The following is a 14964-nucleotide window of genomic DNA, read 5'->3' on the forward strand; positions in this document are numbered from 1 at the left end:
GGTGCTCTACATTATCTGATCACATACACGTACAAATATAATGATAATATGAAACAACGATATCAAAATAATGACGTATATTTTGGAATGATCTCTTTTTGTTTATAAATATAGTAGTTGGGTGTTGTACCGTGTTAGCCATTGTGGACGCAATAACAAATGAACCAAAATGACACCTCTTATCGGCTAACTGAACACATTACAATATGCACGCATTCGTGGCAGCTCAGGCTCCTTCAGGGTAGAAGAACTTAAGAACAGTCGAAGTGAGAAGGACTCGATCGAAGTGACTACAGCTACGTACAAAGAATTGTGGGAAAACGAGGCGTGAAGCCCCGCCCATTGACCCGCGCTATTTGTGTGTTGAAATGAAAATATAACGGGAAAATGACAATTCAGCGGTCAGCAGGTGGCGCCAGTGCTTATTTGCGTCTTACTTTTCATTTTTGCAGCTTCGTTGTTATTTAGGCTGAAAATGAAACCGCAAATTCTGTTATTTCATTTTATCTTTTAAGTTTGCAGCATTCGTGTGTGTTGGCTTGGAAAATGAAATTGCAAAAGAGAGACTGAATTTTCATTTTTAAATATTTTTTTCCATTTCTTTTTCTACAGAAAACACCTGCCGTAGCTCAAGTGCACACTTAGACTGCGCCGTTCTTAGCGTACAGAATGTGCGTGACATGACGCGTATTTCTTATTTCAGACACAAGGCGTCGCTAAAGGGTGAAAATGAAAAGGGATTTCTAAAGATCTCTGTAGAAACGTTTGGTGATGCGACCCCAATCCCCTAAAACCTGTCTTTGATTCACCAGATGTATCCCAACTCCACGTGGGTCACGACATAAAAAAGGTAGAGAAATCTGTGCTACTGCAGTGGTTCTTTTTTTTTTTCCTTGTGTCCCAATTTTGTTCCCAATTGTCACCGAGTGTCATCCAGAGGATCCATCCCCCTTATTGAATCGCCACCAATCGTAGTCCTGGGTCAGGGATGAGAGGTTTTGGACGGGGCAGATCTTTTTGAGGAAACGCTGCTGATTGTCATCTTGGTTTGGGGGGGGGCGTTGTCCCCCTTGGAGAATTTACACTCGTGGTTTAGCCCCCTTAGCAGAATCGCCATCCCGGGTGCGCTTTCACCTCATCGCAAGGCATGGCGCCCCTTTCCCATTCACGACTCTGCGTGACTAAATATGGATGCCAGCTCCTAAATTAAGAAACACTGTGCTAGAGAATGAAAACACCCCCCCCCCCCAGTTGGCTTCAGTGCATTTACGTGCACATGAGGAGGTAGCATTACATTTACTTAATCTATGATATTAATATTTTTCTTTTTTCTTTCCCTATCTTGTACAGCATCCCATGCCCCCACGTGACCATGGACCACTGGAGAACTTCCCCTTAGCTGTTTTTTTCTCCGGTTACCCACCTGCAGCCCCTGCTACCTGCACCACCTTGCCACGATGGTCAGCCGACTGAGGAACTGTGCCCCCCTTTTCCGGTTCTGCCAGAAGTTGAACAGGGTCAAAACTCTGCAAGATGATATGATGGAGACCTCCCTGAAGAGATGCCTGACGACTGTGGATCTGGCCCTGCTGGGGGTGGGGGGCATGGTGGGCTCGGGGTTGTACGTGCTGACGGGCACGGTGGCCAAACAGACGGCGGGACCAGCTGTGGTGATTTCGTTCCTCATCGCTGGCCTGGCTTCTCTGCTTGCTGCTTTCTGCTATGCGGAGTTTGGGGCTCGGGTGCCAAGGACTGGCTCCGCCTACATGTTTACATACGTTTCTGTTGGAGAGATATGGGCTTTCCTGATTGGTTGGAATGTCATTTTGGAGTACATGATTGGTGGAGCCGCTGTGGCCAGAGCCTGGAGCGGCTACTTGGACTCCATTTTTAATCACTCTATTAAAAATTTCACGGAGACACACATCATCCAGTGGAACGCCCCTTTCATTGCCCATTACCCCGATCTTTTGGCAGCTGGCATACTTTTGGTAGCCACTGCTTTTATTTCATTTGGCGCCAAAGTGTCCTCCTGGCTCAACCACTTGTTCTCGGCCATCAGCCTGGCCATCATCCTTTTCATCCTCATCTTCGGATTCATCCTAGCCGAACCTGCCAATTGGAGCAAGGCGCAAGGGGGCTTTGCACCGTATGGCATGTCTGGGATCCTGGCGGGCACTGCCACCTGCTTCTATGCGTTTGTCGGGTTTGATGTGATCTCAGCATCCAGCGAAGAGGCCAAGAATCCTCAGAAAGCAGTGCCCATAGCAACAGCCATCTCCTTGGCCCTGGCTGCCTCCGCCTACATCCTGGTGTCCACCGTGCTGACCCTGATTGTGCCCTGGCACTCCCTGGACCCCGAGTCTGCTCTGTCAGATGCCTTCTACCGGCGAGGCTATAGCTGGGCAGGCTTCATTGTGGCCATCGGCTCCATCTGTGGTAAGTTCTACATGTTACCTTAGTGGTGGACAAAAAAAAATCTGTTTGAACCTATGAATATGTTTAAGTTTTGGTGTTTTATTAGTTACATTTTCACAAGTCTGAGCCTTCCTTTTGGTTATGTTAATTTATTTCAACTGTTTTTGGACCATTTTCCTTTATTGCAGCCATTTTGTTTTCCCCATCATTGTGTTGATAAAGATGTGTACTCATTAGTCGTAACCTTTGTTTAGCAAATTGACGGTTTTCAAAGGCCATCAAAGGAAGTACTTGCTGTCCGAGGTTACGGATGTCAAAACACTTTTGGTCGCTCGTTCTCATGTGGATTAAAAACACTTTTTCTACGGCGTTTCCTGTTTTTCGACTTCTGCTTGATTCTTGACTTTGGTAACGGTGTGTAAGAATTCTTCATGGTTTCTGTCTGTTTTTTCCATCCATTCAGCGCCTCTTCTCCTGGTTACTCCTAAAATATTCTTGATGCTTTTCACTACCATAATACAGAGGACTGCGGTGGGTTGGCACCCTGCCCGGGATTGGTTCCCTGCCTTGTGCCCTGTGTTGGCTGGGATTGGCTCCAGCAGACCCCCGTGACCCTGTTTGGATTCAGCGGGTTGGAAAATGGATGGATGGATGGATGAATACAGAGGACGTCATCTCAGTCACTGGGGAATCCCTTAGGTTATCTTCAGCGGTTTCCAAAGTGTTTTAGACCAGTGTTTCTCAACCTTTTTGGTGCCATGACCCAAACTTTCCCCAAGTGTCTTAGCACCTCCACCAAGGGAGTTGGACACCCCCCCACCCCTTGGTGAATCGATCATGATTGTCAGAGAATGGAGGGTCTGTCCTCCCTTGGTGATTCAATCGCGATTTGACAGAGAGTGGAAGGGCAGCCCCCCTGGGCAAATCGAATGGGATTATCAGAGAGTGGAAGGGGAGTCCCACTTCCTGAATCGAGCGGGATCATTGGTGCAGAAACACGGTGTGACCCATCGCGACCCAACACCATAATTAACAATAGCAGCCTGTGACCCAAAGGTGGATTACAACCCAGTGTTTGAGAAACACTGCTTTAGCCCACGGACCATCCATCCATCCATCCATCCATCCATCCATTATCCACCGCTTATCCGAGGTCGGGTCGCGGGGGCAGCAGCCTAAGCAGGGAAGCCCAGACCTCCCTCTCCCCGGCCACCTCCTCCAGCTCCTCTGTGGAGGACCCTGAGACGTTCCAAGGCCAGCCGGGAGATAAAATCCCTCCAGCGTGTCCTGGGTGGCCTTCTCCCAGTGGGACATGCCCGGAACACTCCCCAGGGAGGCGTCCAGGGGGCATCCTAACCAGATGCCCGAACCACCTCAACTGACTCCTCTCAATGCTCTACTCCGAGTCTCTCCCGGATAACTGAACTTCTCACCCTATCTCTAATGGAAAGTCCAGCCACCCTGCGGAGAAAACTCATTTCGGCCGCTTGTATCCGTGATCTTGCTCTTTCGGTCACTACCCAAAGCTCGTGGCCATAAGTGAGGGTAGGAACGTAGATCGACTGGTAAATCGACAGCCTCTCATTTTGGCTCAGCTCTCTCTTCATCACGACGGACCGCTGCAGAGCTCGCATTACTGTGGATGCCGATCTGTCTGTTGACCTCCCGCTCCATTCTTCCCTCACTCGAGAACAAGACCCCGAGATACTTGAACTCCTCCACTTGAGGCAGCACTGTGCTCCCAACCCGGAGAGAGCATTCCACCCTTTTCCGGCAGAGAACCATGGCCTCAGATTTAGAGGTGCTGACTCTCATCCCCGGCTGTGAACCACTCCAGTAAGAGCTGGTCACTGTCCGATGAAGCCAAGAGAACCATGTCATCCACAAATAGCAGAGACGAGATTCTGAGGTCACCGAACAAGACCCCCTCCACTCCTTGGCTGCGCCTAGAAATTCTGTCCATAAAACTTATGAACAGAATCGGTGACAAAGGGCAGCCCTGGTGGAGTCCAACTTATTACCGGCAATGCGGACCAAATTCCTGCTCCTCCTGTACAGGGACTGGATGGCTCGTAACAATGAGCCTTGTACCCCGTACCCTTGGAGCACACCCCACAGGATGCTTGGAGGGACACGGTCGAATGCCTTCTCCAAATCCACAAAACACATGTGGACTGGTTGGGCAAACTCCCATGCCCCCACCAGGATCCTGGCCAGGGTGTAGAGCTGGTCCAGTGTTCCACGGCTGGGATGGAATCCGCATTGTTCCTCTTGAATCCAAGATTTGACCATCGACCGAACTCTCTTCTCCAGCACCCCTGCATAGACCTTACCGGGGAGGCTGAGGAGTGTGATACCCCTATAGTTGGAGCACATCCTCCAGTCACCCTTCTTAAAAAGAGGAAACACCACCCCAGTTTGCCAATCCAGAGGCACTGCCCCCGATGTCCATGCCCACGGACCACTTTGTCAAATTCAATAGCCACTTCTTACCTTAAATTTCACTTTACAATTATCTTTTTTTTTTTTTTTGTTATAATTTGGTATGATTTTGGTTCCTCAGATGTCACCATTGTTCATTTCCGTCGTTGCGCCCACTTCCAGCGTTTCTAGGGCTGTGGTCTACCAGGCATAATCGACACAATGAGATAAAAGGACGGCTATTACTTCAAATCCTCACCTGAAAACCAAATCAAAAGTTTATCTTTGTGTTCCTTTCCTCACGTGTACTTTTGGTTTTGACCTTCTAGTTTTCTCGACCGTGATTATTGTCTCTCGTATTGGGTTTCGATTTCATTTTGCTTTCTACTTTTTTTTGTTTTGTTTTGTTTTATTTTGTTTTTTTTTTTTACATGCATCTCTCTGTTTTTCCTCATAAAGTTTATTTGCCAATTCGCTGACCGAACACACATACTTGTGAAAAATACCATAATGGGACAAAGAGAAGAGTCCGCTCACAGACTCAAATAGTGAATTAGTGGGCCTGAACCGGAATATTTATTAGAGAGCACCACCCGTACTACTCCTGCTGTTATGACTCCGGACGTTTCCCTAAGAAAGACGACAACACTCCTCCCAGACTGAGCACTGTCAAACTCGTACTACTCCTCCTGCTCTACTTTTCATACTGTTACTCCATGAGATATCTCGCTGGCTGTTTCTGCCAGTTTTCCCTGCAGGTCTCCACCTCTCATCTGGCGTCTCTTCTCAGGTCCGAGTCACTATTTGAAGCTCTTGCCTACCCGGTGCTTGACCCTGCTCACCTGGAAGGAAGGTGGGCACTACACGGCTAACCTTCAACCCGGCTGGGATTAAGCTTCAATTTCCCAGATTTTCGCCAGTGTTCCACGATTAGGACTAGGGGGCTTTGTCCCCTGCTTGCTTCGCTCGCCAGCAACTTTGCGTCTCTGCTGCTCGGGATTGTGGAATTCACTTTCACCTAACAACAAATCTTTTAATTGTCACGGATAGGCCTCTTCATTGGGAAGAAACACTACTATTCTCTGATGGCAGCACGAACTAGACGATCTACAAGTTTAAATCCGAACAATATCTACATACTTCTGTCATGTCACCTGTGTCCATATAGTCGATCTCTTTTCACTTTTCGTCAATTGAATTTTGATTCCGTGTTTGGACTTGCATCGTGACAACGTAATGTATAACTGCCTGTGAGTGAATATCGTTTCTTTCTCTGTGTCTGACAATAGCATTCACACTTGTAAATGTTTTACATGTGGGCGAGACTTTTCAAAATCTCTTTGCATAAACTCTTGTCTCACGGGATTTCACTTTCACCAAATAACAAATCTTTTAATTGTTGTGAAATACCCCTCTTCATTGAGAGGAAACACGACTTTTCCCTGCTGGCAACACGAATTAGACCATCTACAAGTCTCCGACTTCAAGTTTAAATCCGAACAATATATTCAATCTGTTTTCGCTGTTTTGTTACTTAACCGAGTTATAATTTCCGTTTGTTTGCGCTAATGTGATCTTTACTATCATTCACATGACTGAGGTTAGATGACCGTGGTCTTGTTTGAGAATAGTTGTAATTATGGCGTGACTTGAAATGATCTCATGTTCAAAGTCTCCGTCTCACAGGACTTCATACCGCAACAACGTTTTTGGAATCTTTTAATTCTCGCTGGTAACACGAATTAGACGATCTACAAGTTTAAATCTGAACAATATCTACATCCTTCTGTCATGTCACCTGTGTCCATATATTCGATCTCTTTTCGCTTTTCGTCAATATCGCATTGAATTTTGATTCCGTGTTTGGAATCACATCATGACAATGCAACGTATAACTGTCCGTGAGTGAATATCGTTTCTTTCTCTCTACACGAACTGTGTCTGACAGTAGCATTCACACAAATGAGAAATGATTGAACTGTGTGCGCGGTTGTAAATGTTTTAGATGTGGGTGGGACTTTTTGAAATCTCTTTGCATAAAGTTTTGTCTGTGGAGCTTGAAATTTTCTCTCGTGGGATTTCACTTTCACCAAACAACCAAATCTTTTAATTCTCGTGTATACGCCGTTTAATTGGGAAGAAACACTACTTTTTTTTCCCTGATAGCAACACGAATTAGACGATCTACAGGTTTCCGACTTAAAGTTTAAATCTGAACAATATATTTGATCTCTTTTCGCTGTTCCGTTATTTCACCGAGTAATAATTTCCGTTTCTTTGCGCTACTGCGATCTTTCCTATCCTTTTTTTGAGACTTCCGAATTTTCTTACTTCCATTATCTCTAACCTGCTCTACACGTGTATCGTGCCAACATTTTTGAATTCTTTATGATGTTCTACTTTGTCATCTACTCTTTGTCTTTTATTTCCGGCCCCGGGTGTGGTTAAATCTCTTGGCACAAAGTAGTCGCGTCTAATGGGACGTGAAAGCGTCTCTCTGAGAAAATCACGTGTCGTCTCTCTTCCCAAGATATTTTTTTCATAATAGAGAGATTTGAAGATGGAATTAACCGATTACTGGTGGTAGGGCGATGGCTCTTGAGGTAATACGTGAAGGTGGATTTAAGAACAGAGTCCCAAGTGCTGAAGGAGAGTGCGAAAGGGGGACTGTGAGTTGGAAGAAATGTTGATAAAGAGAAAAACAGGATCAGAGCAGGATGGATGCAGTGTAGAAGTTGAAGGTGTTATAGTCTGCAAGAACGTCAGACAGGGCACTCTATGTTTATCGGGAACAATATCATTCTAAGAAAGATGGCTAAGTCAGCCCACAGACCTCGCGGCACCTGCTCCCGGACCACTGATCTAGAACGCCCATCAGATTTCTTTTCATAGACGTTGATGTGATTTTTCTTTACCACACCAAAGTGGAATCGGAGGAAACTCGCAACTGAGAAGGCTCTCCAAACCTTACATCCGTTAGGCACTTCCATTAACCCTTTACCAGGTCAGTGGAAACTAAGAACAGAAAACACCCCTGAAACGTCTCCTACCTCAACTGTTGACGCCTCCTGCCCCATCTTTTGACGCCACTTTGGCCCTTTGGTTACATTTAGTTTTGTCAAGACTACCGCCATGTGGTCATGAATCGAAATGCAATACACGCAGAGCGGCCACTAAGTGAAATGTAATGCATTTTGTTTTGCTTTTAGTTATGAGATGCAATCCACGGACACGAGTTAAAATTTAATGCGCTTTTGCGTTGCATTTTAAACCGATACAGAATTTGTGTGCCGCGGTGAAAAGTAATCGATAAGATGTTGATATGTTTTTAATTATAACGTGATAAAACCGTGCCAGAATAAAACGCACCAAATGCACATGCATTGCATCGTAGTGCCGTTAACACGTTGCATTGCGTTTAATTTTGGCACAAATACTCTTCCATACTTTTTGGGAGCAGAGTTTAAAGAAGATCAGATTCTGGGGTCCACCCCACTGTCGGCCCAGGACATGCTGAAATGATTATGGTAGCACCTGGAAGTCTACTGGTGGAGATGCAGTCTGTTTCTGGGGTAGCTATGCTCTGGTCTTGTTGCCACCTCTCCAGAATAAGAGATTGATGGAGATCACACAATCTTCTTTGTCTACTAAAGAACTGACTGTAGCACATGTGTAGTGGGATGAGGAGCAAAAGTTCTGAAGATGTATGAACTTGCATAACGTGGTCTTTCTTAACTCTTTCAGCCATGAACACCGTCCTCTTGAGCAACCTCTTCTCCCTGCCACGCATCGTCTACGCCATGGCGGAAGATGGCCTATTCTTCAAAGTGTTCGCCCGGGTGAACCCTGTCACTAAGGTGCCGGTCATTGCCATCATCGTGTTTGGGATCCTCATGGCCATCCTTGCGCTGGTCTTTGACCTCGAGGCTTTGGTCCAGTTCCTCTCCATAGGAACTCTGCTGGCTTACACATTTGTGGCAGCCAGTGTCATTGTCCTCCGCTTCCAAGCACAAAAAACCCGAAGCTCCCCAAGTGGCCAGCCCCCTGGCAGCCCCTCGGCTCGGGAGTGTGACGAACCCAAGGAGTACGAGTCCTTTTCCGACAAGCTTCAACTAGTGGAGCTGCAGAAGAAAGCCAAAGAGCGCAGGGAGCCCGGCCAGCTGAAGGCCGCCTTTGAACCTTACCTCAAATTCCTAACAGACTTTGAACCAGGGGAGGTGGTGACCATCTCCGTGGTGGCCATGATGGTGTGCGCCATCTGTCTATGTGCTGTCCTTGTATTTGGCAATGGGCAGCTTCACCTGCCTTCCTGGAGTTTCATTCTGCTGACCATTTTGTCTGCGTCTGGCTTTCTGGCCAGCCTTTTCTTTATTTGGGTCCACGAGCAGCAGCCAAACCTCAAGACCTTTCAGGTAGGCCCTCTATGATGATCTCTTTGTGTAGGAGACTGAGTGGCAGATATCGGGGTTTAGTATTTTTGGGTGGGGTGGCCTGCCTAGAAAATGAAACGCCGAAGCCTTGTCAGTGACATTTCCATTTACTCATTTGGCTGACGCCTTTACATGTGTGATACCTTGGTTGCATTTCTTTTGGTTTTTGCAGTCAGAGCACAGGCTTAGGGTCTCACAGTGTCTGTAGTGGGATTTGAACCCACTGCCTCAGGGTTTGAATACAGTGCATCCAGAAAGTTTTCACAGTGCATCACTTTTTCCACATTTTGTTATGTTACAGCCTTATTCCAAAATGGATTCAATTAATTTTTTTCCTCAGAATTCTACACACAACACCCCATAATGACAACGTGAAAAAAGTTTACTTGAGGTTTTTGCAAATTTATTAAAAATTAATAAACTGAGAAAGCACATGTCCATAAGTATTCACAGCCTTTGCCATGAAGCTCCAAATTGAGCTCAGGTGCATCCTGTTTCCCCTGATCATCCTTGAGATGTTTCTGCAGCTTCATTGGAGTCCACCTGTGGTAAATTCAGTTGACTGGACATGATTTGGAAAGGCACACACCTGTCTATAGAAGGTCCCACAGTTGACAGTTCATGTCAGAGCACAAACCAAGCATGAAGTCAAAGGAATTGTCTGTAGACCTCCGAGACAGGATTGTCTCGAGGCACAAATCTGGGGAAGGTTACAGAAAAATTTCTGCTGCTTTGAAGGTCCCAATGAGCACAGTGGCCTCCATCATCCGTAAGTGGAAGAAGTTCGAAACCACTAGAGCTGTCCGGCCATCTAAACTGAGTGATCGGGGGTGAAGGGCCTTAGTCAGGGAGGTGACCAAGAACCTGATGGTCACTCTGCCAGAGCTCCAGAGGTCTTCTGTGGAGAGAGGAGAACCTTCCAGAAGGACAACCATCTCTGCAGCAATCCACCAATCAGGCCTGTATGGTAGAGTGGCCAGACGGAAACCACTCCTTGGTAAAAGGCACATGGCAGCCCGCCTGGAGTTTGCCAAAAGGCACCTGAAGGACTCTCAGACCATGAGAAAGAAAATTCTCTGGTCTGATGAGACAAAGATTGAACTCTTTGGTGTGAATGCCAGGCGTCACGTTTGGAGGAAACCAGGCACCGCTCATCACCAGGCCAATACCATCCCTACAGTGAAGCATGGTGGTGGCAGCATCATGCTGTGGGGACTGGGAGACTAGTCAGGATAAAGGGAAAGATGACTGCAGCAATGTACAGAGACATCCTGGATGAAAACCTGCTCCACAGCACTCTTGACCTCAGACTGGGGCGATGGTTCATCTTTCAGCAGGACAACGACCCTAAACACACAGCCAAGATATCAAAGGAGTGGCTTCAGGACAACTCTGTGAATGTCCTCGAGTGGCCCAGCCAGAGCCCAGACTTGAATCCGATTGAACATCTCTGGAGAGATCTTAAAATGGCTGTGCACCAACGCTTCCCATCCAACCTGATGGAGCTTGAGAGGTGCTGCAAAGAGGAATGGGCGAAACTGGCCAAGGATAGGTGTGCCAAGCTTGTGGCATCATATTCAACAAGACTTGAGGCTGGAATTGCTGCCAAAGGTACATCGACAAAGTATTGAGCAAAGGCTGTGAATACTTATGGATATGGGATTTCTCAGTTTTTTTATTTCTAATAAATCTGCAAAAACCTCAAGTAAACTTTTTTCACGTTGTCATTATGGGGTGTTGTGTGTAGAATTCTGAGGAAAAAAATGAATTTAATCCATTTTGGAACAAGGCTGTAATGTAACAAAATGTGGAAAAAGTGATGAAGTGCTGTGAATACTTTCTGGCTGCACTGTAGTTCTAACCACTACACCATATTGCCAGCTGCTGTCGATAAAACGTTTCCATTAGAGCCTTCAGCTTTAAGGCTGAGGAGGTTTTTACGTTGTGTTCCTCCATGCCCAGCTCCTCATCAGTTTGCAAATTTGTGTCAAGCAAGTACTCTGCCTACCCCCTGGGGAAGGTGCTGGGCAAATTATTAAAAATGTGGGTGTTACTGTGTGTGTGTATGATAAGCAATGTGATGGCGGGGGAAGAGGGGATGTCCTGTCCTCCAAAGGCTGACTCTGTACCGTAAACGGGACCTCCATGTGACGTCTGTGCTAACATAGGACATTTTGGGCAGGTTCATCCACCCCATCCAAACAAACATGGCCCCCTTCTTCCAACATCAACCAGAGCCGTCCATCCATCCATCCATTTTCCAACCCGCTGAATCCGAACACAGGGTCACGGGGGTCTGCTGGAGCCAATCCCAGCCAACACAGGGCACAAGGCAGGGAACCAATCCTGGGCAGGGTGCCAACCCACCGCAGGACACACACAAACACACCCACACACCAAGCACACACTAGGGCCAATTTAGAATCGCCAATCCACCTAACCTGCATGTCTTTGGACTGTGGGAGGAAACCGGAGCGCCCGGAGGAAACCCACGCAGACACGGGGAGAATATGCAAACTCCACGCAGGGAGGACCTGGGAAGCGAACCCAGGTCCCCAGGTCTCCCAACTGCGAGGCAGCAGCGCTACCCACTGCGCCACCGTGCCGCCCCCAGAGCCGTCCATTGAGTTTTTTTTTTTTTTTACTTCACTTTTCAAAATCCAGAGTCATTAAATTGTTTTTAATGGAAACGTCAAAAGAGAGAAAAAGAGGTAGCAGTGACTCCGACCGTACAGGATCGGAGCAAGAAGGAAGTCATAAGAATGTTGATTACAGATTGCGATTTTTATAGTTGCTTTACCCGCTCACCATTACTGGAGTCCGCTCCAGCTGAACCCTGCAGGTGTCTTAGGAGTCTGTTGAGCAGATCAGCTCCCAAGTTCCTTGGACTTCACAATAACCGTATGTGACAAATAAATCTTAAACTGAAGACAGAATTGTGGCAATTGGGGGGCACAGCGATTAGAACCTCTGTCCCCTGGACGCATGGATCTACTCCTGGATTGAAATCCCACACCTGGTCATGGTCTGTGTTGTGTTGGCACATCCTCGCCATGTCTGCACGGTGACATCCCAAGGACGGGCCTGTTACGTTAACTAGCAGTTCTAAACTGGGTCTGCTCTGGGGTGGACCCACAATGGACTGGTTGCTGCCTTCTGCCAGATGTTGCTTGCTAAGGATGTGTACCCTGACAGCTCTGAACTGGATTAAGCAAGTCTGAAAATGTTGTGTTTAACTTTTACAATTTGCAGGAACAACCATAACAATCTGAAACCCCCTTAATCCAAGTCAGGGTCGCAGGAGGACAGCTCCACCATTAGTAATAATTCTTCACATTTATATAGTGCTTTTTCTCGCTACTCAAAGCGCTTTTCAGAGTGAGTGAGGAGCCATTTAAACCACCACTAATGTGTGGTACCCACCTTAATGATACAACAGCAGCCATTTTTATACCAGTGTGCTCACCACACATTAACTATTAGGTGGTGAAGGGGCGAGAGAGAGTGTGATAAGACCTGTTGGCTGCAAAAAGGTATTTCAGTGGTTAGAGAGTTGTTCACTCGACTTAGTCCAAAACAGAACTGTTGAAGAAAGACAAAATGGCGGCTCTAAAGGCCAGTGTAGGAAGTGACGTTGTGTTATCGTCTATTTACCCTTTTCTTTATCAAGTTCGTTATTGGGTTGGTCTACTCCCAAACCCTAAATAATAACACACACATACATAGATTCACAAATGACTCACACACAGTTGGCTAACTTCTAGCACTTAAAAACCACACAAATGCTTTAAGTATAACACAACTTGTCGCTCTCTCAGCATATCAAGAGACTTATTTATTATCGGCACGAACAACATATGATGTTTTAAATAGACCTCAGACCTAAATGTTACTTTTGGTCTCCAAGAAAATATTCAAACATACAAAGACTCCGTATCCTTGACTATCGGCCATTTATCAGCCAAGAATACCTTCTTCTTCTCATACTGTCCCTAACTATTGAGTGGCGCCCTCACCCTCAGCCTTAAAACCCCGCAGCACAGAGCGTATGGCAAAATCTCCAGCTACGCCAGGTGCTCTTAGAAATCTACCGTATTACTTCAATCACTCTAGACATTAAGACAAAGCATAGAAAGATGAAAACAAGTTACTATATATTAAAGAACAATAATAAGTAATAGAAAATAAGATCGATAGTAAAGTCTGGATAAAATAGTCTTAAAAAAAGCTTACTGAAAGGAATCAGTGATGTCAAGGATGAAAGTCCCAGGGCGGCGTTTGATTTAGCAATCTATGTTCATGAGAATGCTGTTGACTGACGATCAGATGAAAACTGGTCACACGTGTCTTTGTTTTGTTCTCTGACGTCGCTCTTCCGTCGTCACTGTTTCTCTTCTTCTTCTGCTGACGTTTCTTTCAAAATGAGGCATATTTATTATAAAGTTTCATGCCGTGGTTTCACAGCACATGAATGTTCCAAGCACCTGATTGGCTGGCTGTCAATATGATGGATGAATTTTGTTCCCCAGGTAATAAAGTTCTTTGATATCGCCTCAGCCTTCATTTCCCAGGTCGTAAAACCCAATTGATGTCCCAGATGTCCATCCATAAAGTAATCAATAGCCTGAGGTATCAATCCAGGCTTCCTTTCCCAGGCTGTTAACAAATTAGCACTAAGCTATGAACGACTGGTTTAAAAGTCAGGTATAAGGGAAGAGGATATGCCTTTTTTATTATAATGCCTCCTACATCTGAATTCATCTTGTTGGGATTGAGCAAAATATAATACAGAATAAGATGTAGATTTTATACACCATAACAGACGTCATCGGAGACGCTGGAACCGGAAGTGACGTCGTCTGAGGCAGTGGGACCAGAAGTGACACAATCGGAGCCGCCAGAACTTGAAGTGACATCATCAGTGTCGCCGGAAACCTGTGGTATTTCCCGAGAATCGTCTGCAAGGGATCGAGAGAGACAGTTAGTGCACCCTGCCGCCCCCTGGTCGGGCGTTATTCAAATCCTTTAGTTGACTCCTATTCGCACATGTGTGACAAGAGGTAGCCAGTTAGAGACAGGGGTTGATTGGGGCTTGAATGGATGAGGCCATGTGGGCCAATTTTGCCTGGACATCGGGATACACCCTACTCCTTACGAAGGATGCCCATGGATCTTGAATGAGTCAGGACCTTGGCTTTATGTCCAATCCAAAGGACAGTGCCATTATTATTCCCCTAGTGCCCTGCTCGTGAGATCAGAACCCCAGTATGCCAAAATTTGTTCTTCCCTGACTCAAACTATAACTCGCACTTACAAAATGAGTGATACTCATTACACAGACACACACTTTGGCCAGTAATCTAACTCCGTAAAGGAAGTCCTCCCCACCACACACACACACACACACAGACGGGGAAAGCAGGCAACCTCCAGCTCTACTTGTTTCATTATTCTTGCTCATCCCCACCTCTCACTTGTACTCCACACCGGTTCTGGTTTTCGCAACGTAATTATATTAAACTAATAATTAGAACACGGCTTATCAGTTCGTCTATTATATTCTTGTCTAGTTGCTGCTTATAAATAATTATAGGTGAAACATTATTGCTGTTTCTCTATACATAAATAAATCTATGCAACACGTAGCCTTAGTTTTTCTCTATACACCATTTTAATTTTCTATTTAAATAGGTTA

General features: G+C 46.0%; 1 protein-coding gene across 1 annotated transcript in view; it reads left to right on the forward strand.

Annotated features, from left to right (window-relative positions):
• The window catches only part of slc7a4 (solute carrier family 7 member 4), a 37383-nt gene that overhangs the window by 6287 nt on the left and 16132 nt on the right, over positions 1 to 14964 (forward strand). Inside the window, exons 2-3 of the mRNA XM_028824336.2 lie at positions 1351 to 2439; positions 8584 to 9251. Coding sequence (XP_028680169.1) covers positions 1458 to 2439; positions 8584 to 9251 — 1650 coding nt within the window. The 5' untranslated portion in view covers positions 1351 to 1457. The remainder of the gene's footprint in view (positions 1 to 1350; positions 2440 to 8583; positions 9252 to 14964) is intronic.

Source organism: Erpetoichthys calabaricus, chromosome 18, assembly GCF_900747795.2.
Source record: "Erpetoichthys calabaricus chromosome 18, fErpCal1.3, whole genome shotgun sequence".
NCBI classification, from domain to species: Eukaryota; Metazoa; Chordata; class Cladistia; order Polypteriformes; family Polypteridae; genus Erpetoichthys; species Erpetoichthys calabaricus.